Here is a 14,319-nt window from a genome sequence, read left to right as displayed (position 1 = left end):
ACATGCACCTAATCCATATTCCTCTGCGGAACTTCTAACGAATTGGTACATGTTGGGATGTGCGTATACATATAGTGAACTTTCCATGAAGTTTGTTGTGTGTAAATGATTGTTATGTGTAGTGCTGCCATCTGTAATCAATTTTTTAAACTGAGTTTTTTCTCAACTCATAATGAGTGAAGTGTAATGAATGAATAATTGTAATGTTTTAGGCCTGTTGCTCTCTGCAGAAAGGCTTTTTAAGGGGAGATTGACTCGCATTCGCGCCTTGAAGTTGGGAACTGCCGAAAACCAACTTCAGCCAACCACCACTGTGACAACAGTGACGTTTGAACCCGGAGCATGAAATGGCTGCAGCACAATACAAATAGTATTACACACTAAGCAACCTGTTTCAAGTCAGGGATGCACACCCCTGAGAGATAATGTTTTTGTGAACTTTCGGTAAAAACTTTTCAGTGGAACATAAACTGCACATCATCCACATCTATTGTCAAAACTCTAAAACACTGTTTTCCAAAGTGGACACTATCGCTCTCCAGGAGGGCGCGATGGAAGAGTCCAGAAGGCTGTACAAGCTTAGGGTTTAGTACAGGATTCTATGTGTTGATTTGAGTTGGGGGTCAATGAGAAGGAAAAAAATTTTAAAGAAGGGGCGATGAAATAAAAAGTTTGGAAAACTGCTTTAAAACAACAAAACTCTCAACAACACCAAACTCTTAAACAAAAATATTGTTATTTTGAAAATGAGATCAATTGCGTTCGTCATATTGACACAAGGCATCCATTTAACAGGAAGGGTTGAGAAACACCAACTCATAGTATTTGAGTTTTGAAACATTAATTATATCTCACAATAAAAGATGTACTAAGTTTAGATAACATAGGTGAGGAAATCAGTAAACAAAATTAATAACTCATCACTATTCTGATGTATATGGAAACATAATCATGTAAACAATTTAATTGATTACAAATAAAAATTTTCAGTCTGTGTTTTAAAGAAAATATAAATTTTCTTCCAGGATGTTCTCATCGATGAATTTTTTCCTATCCCTTGTGCAGAGCTGCTAAACAATATGAATGTCATGACTGATTCAACTAATAGCACAGTGCCTCAGACATGTGGCCCCCACCAAAAAGTTGGTCCTCAGGCATGTTTTTATTTTCTAGCCCAATTTAGAATCATAGTTTTTCCAACTTGTTTCAGTTTTCCAGAATTCATTAATTATATTTTGTTTCTACTTTTTCTTTATTTTATTCACTTGAAGAAATAAACTGACTATGCATAGCATATTTTTTATGAATAGCATATATGCTTTAAAGAAAATAATTTTTTATCATAATATTAGCAAGAAAACAAAATCATTTAAAACTAGCATGTGTGTGTGCAGAAATGATGAAAAATAATTATTGTAAATAGAAGAGTATATACATATTGTTCAAAATTTTGCACCAGTTACCATTCTACCATCATTTATGTTTGTTTCAAGATTGTGTGTGAGTTTTTGGCTCAACACCCCTTTGAATTAGATGTTAGCCTGTAAGTACTTGTTACTCTTCTCGATATGACAATATATGGTGAAATACAGCTATAGATGTCATGTTTTTGTGTGTGTGTGCTGGAGCATTTTGTTTGTAGTTGGCCATTCACCTTCTCAGTCTGATCAAAATATCTTTTTTTTCATTCAACTTGTTAATGAAACGTTGGCTATTCAAACTAAAATGACAGCCAGAAACTTATGAATGTTAAAGGTAATTTTTCATTTTAAAGTTCTCAACTTCAAAGAACTTAACATCATATGCAAACTTACCAACTTACCCATCAACAGTTCGATATTTTGCTTGAATATTTCTTTTTCTTCAAGTTTTATTGTTTATATTGTTTCCTTCTGCTAAGTGTATGCTCAAGTTAAACTTTGGATATTTTTCTTTCAAGTAGAACTGCCTTATAGTTTTTTTCTGTGATGGTCACTCACAAAATAGAGCTTCTGCTTTTATCAAGGAAATGGAACATAGTGATGTAAGTATTAATACCAAATCTTCATTTTATTACATGGTGTAAAATCCATTTTTTATATTTTTTTGCATACATGGAATTTTTCGACTCCATCCTTTGGTTGCATAAAAATAGTCACTGTGGTGGTCGAGTTATAATAGCGATGAACTTGCATGGTGAAGACCTGGGTTCGAATTTCACTGACACCATAGTGGTGATCAGCTGAAGTTGGTTTTCTGTGGTTTCCAACTTTGAGGCACGAATTTGAGCCGATCTTCCCATTAAAAAGTCTTGCCACAGAGAGCAACAGGCCTACAGCTGTACAAATATTTCAATCATTATACTTCACTCGCAATTATAAATAAATAAATATATATATATATATATAGATGGCAACACTAAAAATTCAAACAAAACACTAGTACATACTGGCATAACTCATCTGGTTATAAATTGCCCATGGTGATAGACCTGAGTTGTGCTCAATTTGAGTGAATGAATGCATAAAAATAAAAGATCCCCATAAGAAACTGGTATATATTGTGTGGTTTTTAGTTGTATTTGAACCACTTTTGCAGGCTAACAGTGTTTAGTTAACAGACCTCACTGTTGGGAGGGATGATGTTTCACATTGTTGTGGATTGAGTGACCATACATCCTGCATCTTGTCCCATTATTTCAGGAAAGTCTCAGTTTTTTTTCTTCACCCTGACTTTTTTAAAAAAATGCCTCATTTTTTTTCCTTTTTTTATTCAAAGTTATCTTGAATTTGTTATTTAATCAAAAACGTTGATACAAGTAATTTTCAATAGATTTATTGAATGCAATATTATCATATTCGTATTTCGCTTGTGCCCCCCCCCTCTCCCCCACCATAGATGTTAGTTACTAAGAAATAGTTTGATTGTGTAGCCCTTAGAAACTGAAAAGACAACCACAGAGATGAAGGTTTGGAATTTGTGTTTGCAATACCAGTATATGCATGATATACACCTGTGATAGGCAAACTTTTTTAGGAGTGGACCAAAAACAAAAAATTTTTGCAGGCCAGACATATTCGAAAATCAAACATAATTGGATTTTTATGCTTGGAAATGAAATGGCGGCACATGTTGCATACTTTGAAAATTGCCACGGTTCATTGCAAATGAGGCACTATGACTTATCCTTTATGACTGTAAAAAATAAATGAATATATTTTAATAACTTTATATGAATATATATACAGGGTGTCCTGTAAGTGCTAGCACTACCTTTATCTCATCAACTTTCCATCGTAGAAATATGATTCCAATTTAAAAAATGCTCAACAGGTGTTCAAAAATTACACTGTACCAGTTTTAGGAGTGAAAATATACAAAAGTTTTATACGATCCTCCCTGTGCTCTAACTTTCGATTAGAAAGTTGTTGCCCTGGTTCTCCTGATGCCAACAAAAAAAACATGTTTCTAAGTGCAATATTCACAGTGATATTTGAATTTGAAAAATGGAGGAAATTCAAGAAAGAACAGTAATAAATGCGGAAAAGCCGTTTTACTTGCATTTAACACTGTTTTTTCCTAAATTTCCTCCATTTTTTGTCTCTGTGAATATCGCTCTTAGAAATGTGGAATTTTTTTGTTAGCATCATGAGCAACAGGGCAATAACTTTCTAATTGGAAGTTAGAGCACAGGGAGACCGTATAAAAATTTTGATTTTTTATTTTGTTGCACACTGTATTTTACCCTGTATGCATACAAGCATTGTTCCAAAAAAATTGGAACAAGGTCAAAAAGAGACGAACAAAGAAAGAGCAAAAGAAACGAGGGGGGTCTTTATCAAGGGGGAACCCTCCACATTGTTCCAAAGAGCAAAAAATATTTCTGATGATGGTAAGCCAAAAATGGACATTATTTTACCATCCATTCCCCGACATTTTTTGCAAAAAAAGCTTTGGAAGTCAAGAACATGAGGGAATAGTCAATTAGAAAAAACAAAAAAACATCAGTCATACAAAATGAAATGTGTAGCATTAAAAGTTGAGAGAATAAGATATACAAATACAAATACAAATACAACGCCACAACAGGCAAATTGCCCAACGAGGTGGCTGACTTAAGAACATCATGGATCCCCGAGCCATTTTTTGGAGGCCCTACCTACTACTGCTACACCACACATGCACCCCCCCCCCGCGGAACCCCCCAACGAATCGGTACATGCGGGAATGTGCGTGTACGTGTAGTGCAACCTGACGTAAAGTTTGTTTCTGTGTAATGCTTGTTATGTGTAGTGCTGTCATCTGCCCCCAGTTTTTCTAACTATGAGTGAAGTGTTATGGTTGATTGATTTACCGTTGTAGGACTGTTGCTCTCTGTGGCGAGACTTTTTAACGGGGAGATCGGCTCGCATTTGCGCCTTGAAGTTGGGAACCACAGAAAACCAACTTCAGCCGACCACCACTGTGGGGTTCGAACCCGGATCCTCGCATCACGAGTCCGGCACTATAACCACTCGACCACCACAGCGGCCTACCTACACACAGCAGCCTATATAAAATCCTACCTGAAATGAAACTTTTCTCGATGGAGGTGTCACAAAAGTGAGAGACAAATAATGATCAACTAGCATGTCGAAAAATGTGGGTGAATTTTAAACCCCATGAAGGAGGATTGAAAACCGTTGCCACTCAAAATATTTTTAAAATCAGAAAAAGCTATGAGAAAATCATTTGCATTGTTACATGTTTTTTTAATTCTTGAAAGTTGTCTAAAAAAAATATTTTTCAAAATTAGAAAAACACAAAATTTTTGTATGACTGATGTTTTCTTTTGTGTGTGTTTTTTTTTCTAGTTGACTCCATTTTTTTATTTTTAAATTTTGCTATTTTCATTTCTCTCATGTATTTGATGTTCAAAGCTTGTTTTTCCCCAAAAAAATGTTGGAACAGATGGTGAAATAATGCACATTTTTGGCTTATCATCATCAGAAACATTTTTTGCTTTTTGGGAAAATGGGGGGGGGGGGGTTTCCCCTTGAGAAAGACCTCCTCACTGTTCCTTTTGCTCTTTCTTTGTTAGTCTCTTTTTGCCCTCCTCAAATTTTTCACTTGTATAATTTCTAGTTAAGCTTATACAGCTGCCTTGTGCTCCATGCTGTAACTTTGAATTCTGAATTTTGGACTTCCAAATTTTGAATTTTGATACTCTGTTATTTCAGTTGAATGGTTTTTTTAATCCCTCATATATATATACAGGGTGATTCAAAACTCAATGTAAAAACTTTTAAGGGAGGTAGAAAACGCAAAAAAACGGACTCACATAGAAATGTATGACTGGAAATCCCAACCTGATCAGCTGGAGGATGAGTGAAGATGAAGAAATGACAAGCCAATAATGGGTGGAAAAACTTTTTTTAGCAATACTTTACACGAGGACAGTGTGTACACTTTAAGTTTCACAAGTGCTCAAAGTTCTTACCACCCACCGTTATGCACTCTTTATAGCTAAATAAAGTGTTTTACCATCCATTATTGGTGTGTCATTTCTGTGCCTTCGTTTATCCTCCAGCTGATCAGGTTGGGGTTTCCGGTCATACGTTCCTATGAGATACTGTTTTTTTTTTTGTGTTTTATACCTTCCCTAAACGTTTTTACGTTGAGTTTCAAATCACCCTATATATATATATATCTGTGGTGTTTGGTCAGAACATAACTCCAAAATCACAGTTTTGAGATATTTGCATTTTCATCGTCATTAAAAATCAAAAATAAAGCATAGACACAAATGCAAATGAAAATATACATCAGCATGTTTTATAGCCATACGCACGTATTTGTGCATTTATCTCACTTATAATTAGTTATAATTAGCAAGACTTACTTTTAGATCAAAAAGCCACTTTTTGGAGATATCATGTTAATGAATATATTTTAATGTACATATTTATTGCATATATCTTCCATTTTCTGCATATTCAAAAGTTTTAAATCAATTTATGTTTAAAATTTTTACAACTACATTTTCCATATGCTAAAAAACACCCTGTTGAATGTTTTTTAAAACCACGAAATTAAAAATTTCTGTGCTATTATGGATAAAACCTCTACATCTAGCCCATCCCCAATATACACAATCAAACACTATCATAAAAAATGTCACAAAATGTTTTCCTTATAACTGAGGTATTGTTACAACAGGTAATGTCTTTATTCTTTAAGATCTAAGTATGAAAAATATAATCAGACAGGTGTTAACATGAAGAAAGCTTTTGGGGGGGGGGGGGCTAAAGTTACTAGTCATCCAGTAAATAATAAGGTAGCTCAGAACAGGCATCCAAAATTTTTGGAGTTGTGAAAAGCATGTCAATAATTTTTTCCCTTTCTTTTCAAATTATACACACCATAGAATTGACTAAGTTGAAATTCTGCAATTGTTCATTTCTGCCTTCCTGTATTTAAATTTAACTCATTGATGGTATTAAATTCAACTTCCAAAAAGTGAGAATCTTTCTCTCTTTTTCCCATCCGTTGCACACTGCTCCCAGTTTAAATGCATGTGCACAGATCACAAAATTAATGAGTTCTACAAGTTATTGCTGTGAAGCCTTTCTGCATTAATGATTGGCTGGGTTTTTGGTTTTTTGTTTTTACAATCCATAAATGTCTCACTATCCTGTAAGCAGAGTCCTCTTACACAGAGCTACAAAACACACTTTCAGAATCAGACTATAGCACAGTTCAGAAACATGCTTTTGGATTTGATGATCAATAGAAACAATTTTTTGGAGGCCTTAAGGCAAAAAAAAAAATCCTCTACTGTGTATTACTTGAACTGGGCTGGCATTCATGTCATTTTCTGATATCCCTTCTAATGAAATAAGAAGCTTATATATATATACCAAATGCAGGTAAGAGATAACAATTACTGGATCATAGATCCTGGTTCATGAGCAATATACCATTGTTATTATACCATGGATACCATAGTTTACTGTAGATACTAGCTAGAAAATAGACATCAGTATAGATCCATAACTTCTAGGAGCACTGCCAATGTTCCTGTGTAGAAATGGTGGAACTAAACTATGAGCAAGTCAGAGCTTCTAACATGTAATAAATCTTTTTTTATTATTATATTATATGCAGATGAACATATCCTCAATGTTGTTGAGTTCTGATTCTAGGAATTTCTTCAAAAAACATCATGCAAACGGAAGCAAAAGTAAAAAAAATTGTGTTATATCCAAGGTTCATTAACATTCTCTGAGAATCAGCCAGGACTGCCAATTATCATGACCTCCCTTCCACACTCTGGAGCCTGGTCCATGGGCTGGGATATTTTGTAGACCTGCAGGCCAGGGTTTTTTATGGGCCCATCTGTCATAAGTTTTTTGTATTTAAAAGTAGTAATAAAATATCATTCCCAAGCTCAGCCTGATCAACAACCCTCCCCATTTAGGCGGAAAGATGCACATGATGCTGAGAATTTGAAGAAACTAATTACAGTAGAGCATTGATTATCCGAAACAATTGGGGACTGGGAGTGTTTGGATAACTGATTATTCATGGAAAAAATTGTACCCAGTGTCATAGGAGCAATATGAAACAAAGAAACAGTATAATAAACATAAAAACTGTATACATTTAGTGTCACACGTCTTACAAATAACATAGAGCTGACTAGCCTACACTTTAGGAAAAGAAGTCCAAATTTTCCTTTTGCTTCAAAGCTTAGACTCTTTTATTTATTTTATTTATTTATTTATTTTGCCGCTAAATATTGCAAACGTTTTAAAGACAGCAATTGGACAGCATCACATTCTTCTTGTTATTCTAACCACTTCATAACGGCCTCAAGGCAGTAGTTTTGCATACTAGGATGTTTTTGGTTAGCCAATGTGTTGGTTGATTGATAATAATCGATGCTTTACTGTACATGAATAATTTGTTTTGTGTTTTAATGTAGTGTTAAATAAGGGTTGGGCAATTAGACAAACATTGTGTTATGAACACTTGGAGGAGAAAAGTTTCCACATTTCTAAAATTTGTACTAAAGGCTTTAGTTTTTAGTTTTTTTATAATACTTGCAAATGATTTATTTCCTCCTTTTGGGGAGGTTGCTTCCTGTTTATAATCACCTATCTTGGCTTTTTTTGTGGTCTGTTCTTTATTGTGTTTATCGAATTTGTTATAGAAATTTTGTTATGTTATATATATAATTTTCATTCCAGAATATTTTGGTTCGAACAAAGCAAGTTCAACTTGATCCATTTGATGTTAAAAGAATTTTTGGAACAGATTCATACAGTTCGGTAGTGAAAAGAGGTAGATTCACTTGAACAACTGAATATAACTCATTTCTTATACCTATAGGGGGGAGATGGGCACAGTGGACCATCTCTTAAAAATTTAATTTTCATTTTTTGAATTTGCTACTGGATAAAATGTTATCAGACTAGGTAATAGTTTGGGATTCAATTTTCTGCAAAAAAAAGTTCAAAAACCCACCACCAGTGGGGAATGGCGCTGCATGCAATATTGTTAAACAAAATAAGACATGAAGACATCTGTTTAAAATGTTTTTAATCGTTTCTAAAACAAAACTGTTTGTGTGGTTATGCAAAATTGCAATGGCTACAGCAGGAGGAATGCAAATTAGAATTATGTAAATGCGCTTCACACATCATTTGAATTTTCAGCATTTTTATGCAGGGCTTCACCTCACATTGGTACATGTGTCAAAACAGTTACTTCAACACCATTTCACAGATGACCCCAGCTTATAAGCCAACATTTTCCCATGACTTCTGGCTATGGGGGTTACCTCAAAGCCACTGTTTTTGGTGATAACAAACAATTTGGCAAAATCGAAAAATGTGATACACCAACATGTCTGTAACATTCCTCCAGATATGCTAAGAGCTACTTTTGAGAATGCAGTAATGGGATTTAACGTGCTTTCAGAAAATGGTGGATGCCACATTGAACATGCTTTGTAACACGTTTTAGAAATGATTAAAAACATTTTGAACTGATGTCTTCATGTCTTATTTCATTTAACAATATTGCACGCAGTGCCATTCCCCCAGTGGTGAGTTTTTGAACTTTTTTGTAGAAAATTTGATAACATAACAAAAGTTTGATAACATTTTGTTCAGCTTTTCTTTTATGGCCATTTCAAAGTGTAACTAATTATAAAGACCCTGTATGTTAGACTATTAAGTAATGAAGGTTCATAACCAAAAAAGGATATGGTTTAAGCATATCTTAGCCATTTTGCAGAAGTGTTATTTTAGCTGCATAAAGTAAAATATTTCTCCATCCATATTTGAGATTAGCTGTTACCCACGGCTTCACTCACATGGATTTGGTAATCTGAAAATTGTTTGCTGAAGATTCCGTCCAATAACATTTGAATCCCTCATGACTCCCTTGGTGGTTGCGTTTCCATAAATCCTGTCTTGGCGAGTCTCTATATTACAAAATATAATGCTGTATAAATTTCATATTTATAGCTACCAGCACTTTGGGCTCAGAAATGATTGCCCCATATAACTTTTGACCTCCTTACATTATGAATTCTGAGATAGTGAGCTTTTACATTGCAAAATAAAACTACTGACCAAATTTCATATTTATAGCTTCAGTGATTTCGGCTGAACGATAATTGCCCCATATAATTTTTGAGCCCCGTCATGACCATTTTAGGGGCTAAATTTCAAAAAATCCCTTCTTCGTGAATCTTTGTCATGAAATAAAACGACTGACCAAATTCCATAAATATAGCTCCAGAGAGCCGTTTGGCTCGGCAATAATCAATCAGTCAATTAGTTAGGACATATTATATATATAGATAGATTTCTTCACACACACACACACACACACAAAAAAACAAAGACAGGAAGAATGCATGAAAAATTAAAGATGGAGGGTATGATACTCATTTACTTGTGAACCTATATGAAATGTGTCTATTAATAGTAAGTAAAATATCTTGGAAAGTTTTATTACTGATAGTGGGGTACAATGGACCATATGTTATGCTATTGGCCTTAAACATTATATCAATTTATTTGTAAAAATTCTCTATTTCAACTATTAAAACCTGGCAAGGGATATAAAATGCAAACTGTTAAAAAAATTGTTCTAAAATGAATACTATTTCAAGAACAATTCATAATACAATAAGTAAAATACCATGTTATTTGGAAATAAAAACTCTTAAACCCCTTAAACTATTTATTAAAATATAGTTTGATAGTCAATGGTAACTACTCTAAATCACTAGTTTAAACATTTGTTTGACATTTGTTGTTAATAGTCATGAGTCCCCTCATGACTATTACAGGCATTTAACCAGCTCTGACTAACATTTAAAATAGTCTTTTGTTCAAGTTGGGCCTGTTTACTGGGAATATTCTTCATGAAATCAATGAAAGTTCTTCAATTTTTTGGAACTGGACACCATCACTGCTTTGTCGTCATCAACATTGCTATTCCGCTTTCTTTTTAAAAACATTTCCATGAAAAATGTTATGAAGAAACTTGATAAATTATTAAACTTCTGTTCATTCATTTTTTTAATTCAGCAATTAAAATGTTTTCTGTATGAGAGCCTATCTGGGTATTCGGCTTGCGGGCGTGCAGACAGCCAAACAAAGCAAACCTTTACAGCCACTATCAACAAGGTTGCTTCACTTTATTTCAAGTTCAACTCAATATTCATTTTTTGGAGATGCGGTCTTTGCATGATATTATTTTGTACTCAATAGGATAATAGAATTCAAAGAAATCTCCAATCAAAAACAAATACTTTTGAAAAAACATTTCCATAGTTTTTTTTTGCAGTTAACTGTAATTCTGTATATTATGGTAAAAATCCATAAAAACCATGAACACATTCTGTAGTAGTTAGCAAGTATGGTGTCTATATAAAAAATTTTAACTTTGGGGGGGGAAAAATATTAAGTAAAAATATATATAAATTATGTAAGTATGAAAATAATAAAGAATTGATACATAAAAGACATATATTCATCAAGAAATCACTCTTTGTAAAAAAAAGTTCTTTGCATTAGTAAAACATTTTTAATGCAAACTTTAAATGATACTATTTCACTTCAAATAAGGTGATAAAATAGTTCAGCTGATTAATGAATTTTTTAATCATCAATATTTGTAGAACTTTGTTCTGTCTTTTGTTGTGTATTTCTGTCAGATACTTAATTTGAATGCTGTTTGAAAGTGCTTTTCATTGTAAATATTAAAAATATAAATTGATAAGACCTATCTGGTTTTTTTTTTTGGGGGGGGGGCAGGGCTCTACTGTTACAAAATCTAGGATTTTCTGACTTTTATACAATTTGTGAGAGATAATGGCTTTTTCTCAGCCACAAGATATCCAGAAAATATCTGTTCATTTTTTTCCACTTTATTAAAATCACAATTGTCACCAATCATGTTTTTTCCCTCATAACTTTTTTTGCTTGATTTGTGATTTTTGATTGACTTGTGGGCATTTTTACATAAAGAAAAAAAAAACATTTTAATACTTAAATTACTCATTTTTCAGGCCCAGTAATTGCTTTGGAATATAGTGGCTGCAGCTGTATACCACAGTGTGAGGAAACTGCTAAAACAATTACGACCGAAACTGGCTGCACAGGCTTAATATATGTGAGCACTAGTTCAAAAATTGCTACCAAGCAAGCAGAAAACTTGTTTAGTTATGGTGATGTTCATATGTGTGGGTGATATGATTGCAGTATTATATAAGTTTCTAGTCAAATTTGTAGAAAGTGAGGTTGAAATGAAAATATTATCAGTATATATAAACTTTTCAGTCATTTGTTTTTTCTTTTACTTAACTATTTCTATATCAAGTTTTTCAATTACTGAACTCTAATATCAAGTTCTAACTCTTGTTACTACTTGAGTGTTACAAAATAATATGCATTAGTTTCTATTTTCAAAATTCTTCATGTCGTCTATGTTGAGTCTCTGCATTTTCTTTATTTTCTTCTTTCTGGTGTAAACGTTCATTCTGAATTTGCTTTCATGCTTTCAAAATCAGTGAACTTGTATTTGTATTATTTTTGTTTATTATTGCCAAGATAAGATGATTTCAGAAGTATTTAACACTTTTTTTTTCTAGTTGAATAATGTTGCTTAAAAATATTTCTTTTGGTGGTTTTTTTCTGTTCAAAGTGTATGCAAATATAAAATTTAGCTAGCATAATAGGTATGCTAAATATGCATGCTCTTTTGTGCCCGTTTGATAATTAGAACCACTTGATAGATCTTGGAATGTATGCAACCTTAAGAATTTGATGTTTAGCATTTATTTATGAAATGGATGATTAATTGAACCGTAGGGGATTTAACATAATTTGTTTTTGATTTTTAATTCAATGGCATTTTGTATGAATGTATTTAAGCATATCATGTTTTGCTTTCCCCATTTTTGCTACATATTCTGTTGATAATATTTGCTGTAGTATTTTTTTTACAATTTCTTTACAATATGCTGACTCAAAATTCAAACTATACACCTTTTCGGCTTCAAGTTGCAAGCTCTAAAACTATGTTTTTAAAAACAAACAAGGATGATGCAGTGCTTAATTTAATGGTGTGCATATATATATATTTACTAACTCAATATACACGTGTCTCTCGCTTTACATGATTAATTGGTTCTGCATAATTGTGTAAAGCATGCATACTCAACCCCTGACAGCAGGCCAAATGTGGCCTGTGTAGCCAAATATAATATCAGTCCTGTGTGAATTCCTTACCTTAATGAATATTTTTAATAACAATGTGATCATTTCAACTGATGGTAATTCGATATTTCCAAATTCTCAAAATCTTATGGGGGAAGGGGTTATTTAATTGGAAATACACTGTAGTCTTAGTCAGAATTACCTTGACAAGCTACAAATTCGTGGAATGAATATTTTTTAGAGAGAGCCTCCATTTTCAGTTTTTCTATAGAAACTGCATTTTGGGCTAAAACACAAAATGAGTATTAATTTTTTTTAATTAAATTTTTATAATTTCATATTAAATTAAATTTTTATAATTTCATATTAAATTAAATTTTTATAATTTCATATTAAATTAAATTTTTATAATTTCATATTAAATTAAATTTTTATAATTTCATATTAAATTAAATTTTTATAATTTCATATTAAATTAAATTTTTATAATTTCATATTAAATTAAATTTTTATAATTTCATATTAAATTAAATATTAATATTATGTAATCTTTGTATTCTTATCTTACACGTGCTGGGGCTCAACAACAAAGGTATCTTATTATGGATATTATTGAGTGGATTTATTATTGAGCTCTTATTAGTGGAATTCAAGCATTTTTCTTCACATTTGTCTCATTTACAACCTAACAGCCAACGAATTTTGTCACTATAATTATGGCATGTTTTTGATGTGAAAGCTCATTTTCCAGATTAAAATCAAACTCCAATCCAAATTTGCAGGATAGTTTTTTTTTTTTTCAAATTAACTTTCCAAAATCATGTTATAGCAAAAATATGCAAAGTGAGATCAGATTAATGTATGTGATACCTGTATTTGTTTAAAGATCATTGTTATGTGTCTTATATTTATAGATGTTGTATCACAGTAATATATTGTTTGTGTTTATGTGTCAAAGTATCATATGAATTGTACAGAACTATATTTATGAACTCGATAATTTAGGGGATGAGAGATGCTGTACTAAGCTGAAGTGCTTACCAATTAATTAATTCATGTGGTACAGTACTTCAAGCTACCACATGAATTTTTTCAAGCTACAGTATGTGAATTTTTCTTGTAATGTGACCCTCTCTCTTTAATATCCCTTTAATTAGTAGGCAAATCATATTCAGTAACACAGATTAGCCTAACATCTTTTGATCCCCCATGATAAAGCATATGAGGGATAAGAGCCCAATGCTCTAAAACTACTAGCTAGGTTTACCATGACTAAAAAACTGAGATAAAAGTACAAGAATAGCTAAAAAGCAGAGTTTATGAAATGTTTCCATTAATGAGAGAAAAGTTTCAAATTTCTCACAAAAGCAGAATTTTTTTTCCTTTACATCACATATATCTAAGTCTAAAAATTTCATGTTTTGAATATTAAATGTTTGGCTTCAACTGTAAAAGTTATATCAAGTTCTTAAATCAAAATAAACTTTGTGAATTGTTTGATATAATTAAAACAATGAATATTAAAACATTGTGATATGAATACATTCCAAAGCATGTTATGTACGTGAGAAATTTTGCGCAAGTTAATCATATAAAGTTCCTTTCAGCCATTATGATG

At 32.4% G+C, this 14,319-nt stretch overlaps 1 protein-coding gene across 1 annotated transcript in view; it reads left to right on the top strand.

The window, feature by feature from the left end:
• Positions 1 to 12,998, top strand: part of LOC149065572 (protein XRP2-like) — a 31,724-nt gene extending 18,726 nt beyond the window's left edge. The window contains exons 7-10 of the mRNA XM_089253578.1: positions 1,026 to 1,154; positions 1,943 to 2,023; positions 8,211 to 8,304; positions 11,552 to 12,998. Coding sequence (XP_089109704.1) covers positions 1,026 to 1,154; positions 1,943 to 2,023; positions 8,211 to 8,304; positions 11,552 to 11,733 — 486 coding nt within the window. The 3' untranslated portion in view covers positions 11,734 to 12,998. The remainder of the gene's footprint in view (positions 1 to 1,025; positions 1,155 to 1,942; positions 2,024 to 8,210; positions 8,305 to 11,551) is intronic.
• The last annotated feature ends 1,321 nt before the right edge of the window (positions 12,999 to 14,319 follow it).

This window comes from Pholcus phalangioides, unplaced genomic scaffold (assembly GCF_987345545.1).
Source record: "Pholcus phalangioides strain wild (caught in Gottingen) unplaced genomic scaffold, Ppha-v1.0 ptg000039l_1, whole genome shotgun sequence".
Lineage (NCBI taxonomy): Eukaryota > Metazoa > Arthropoda > Arachnida > Araneae > Pholcidae > Pholcus > Pholcus phalangioides.
The sequence above is the reverse complement of the archived record's forward strand: the minus strand, read 5'-3'. Positions and strand labels throughout refer to the sequence as shown.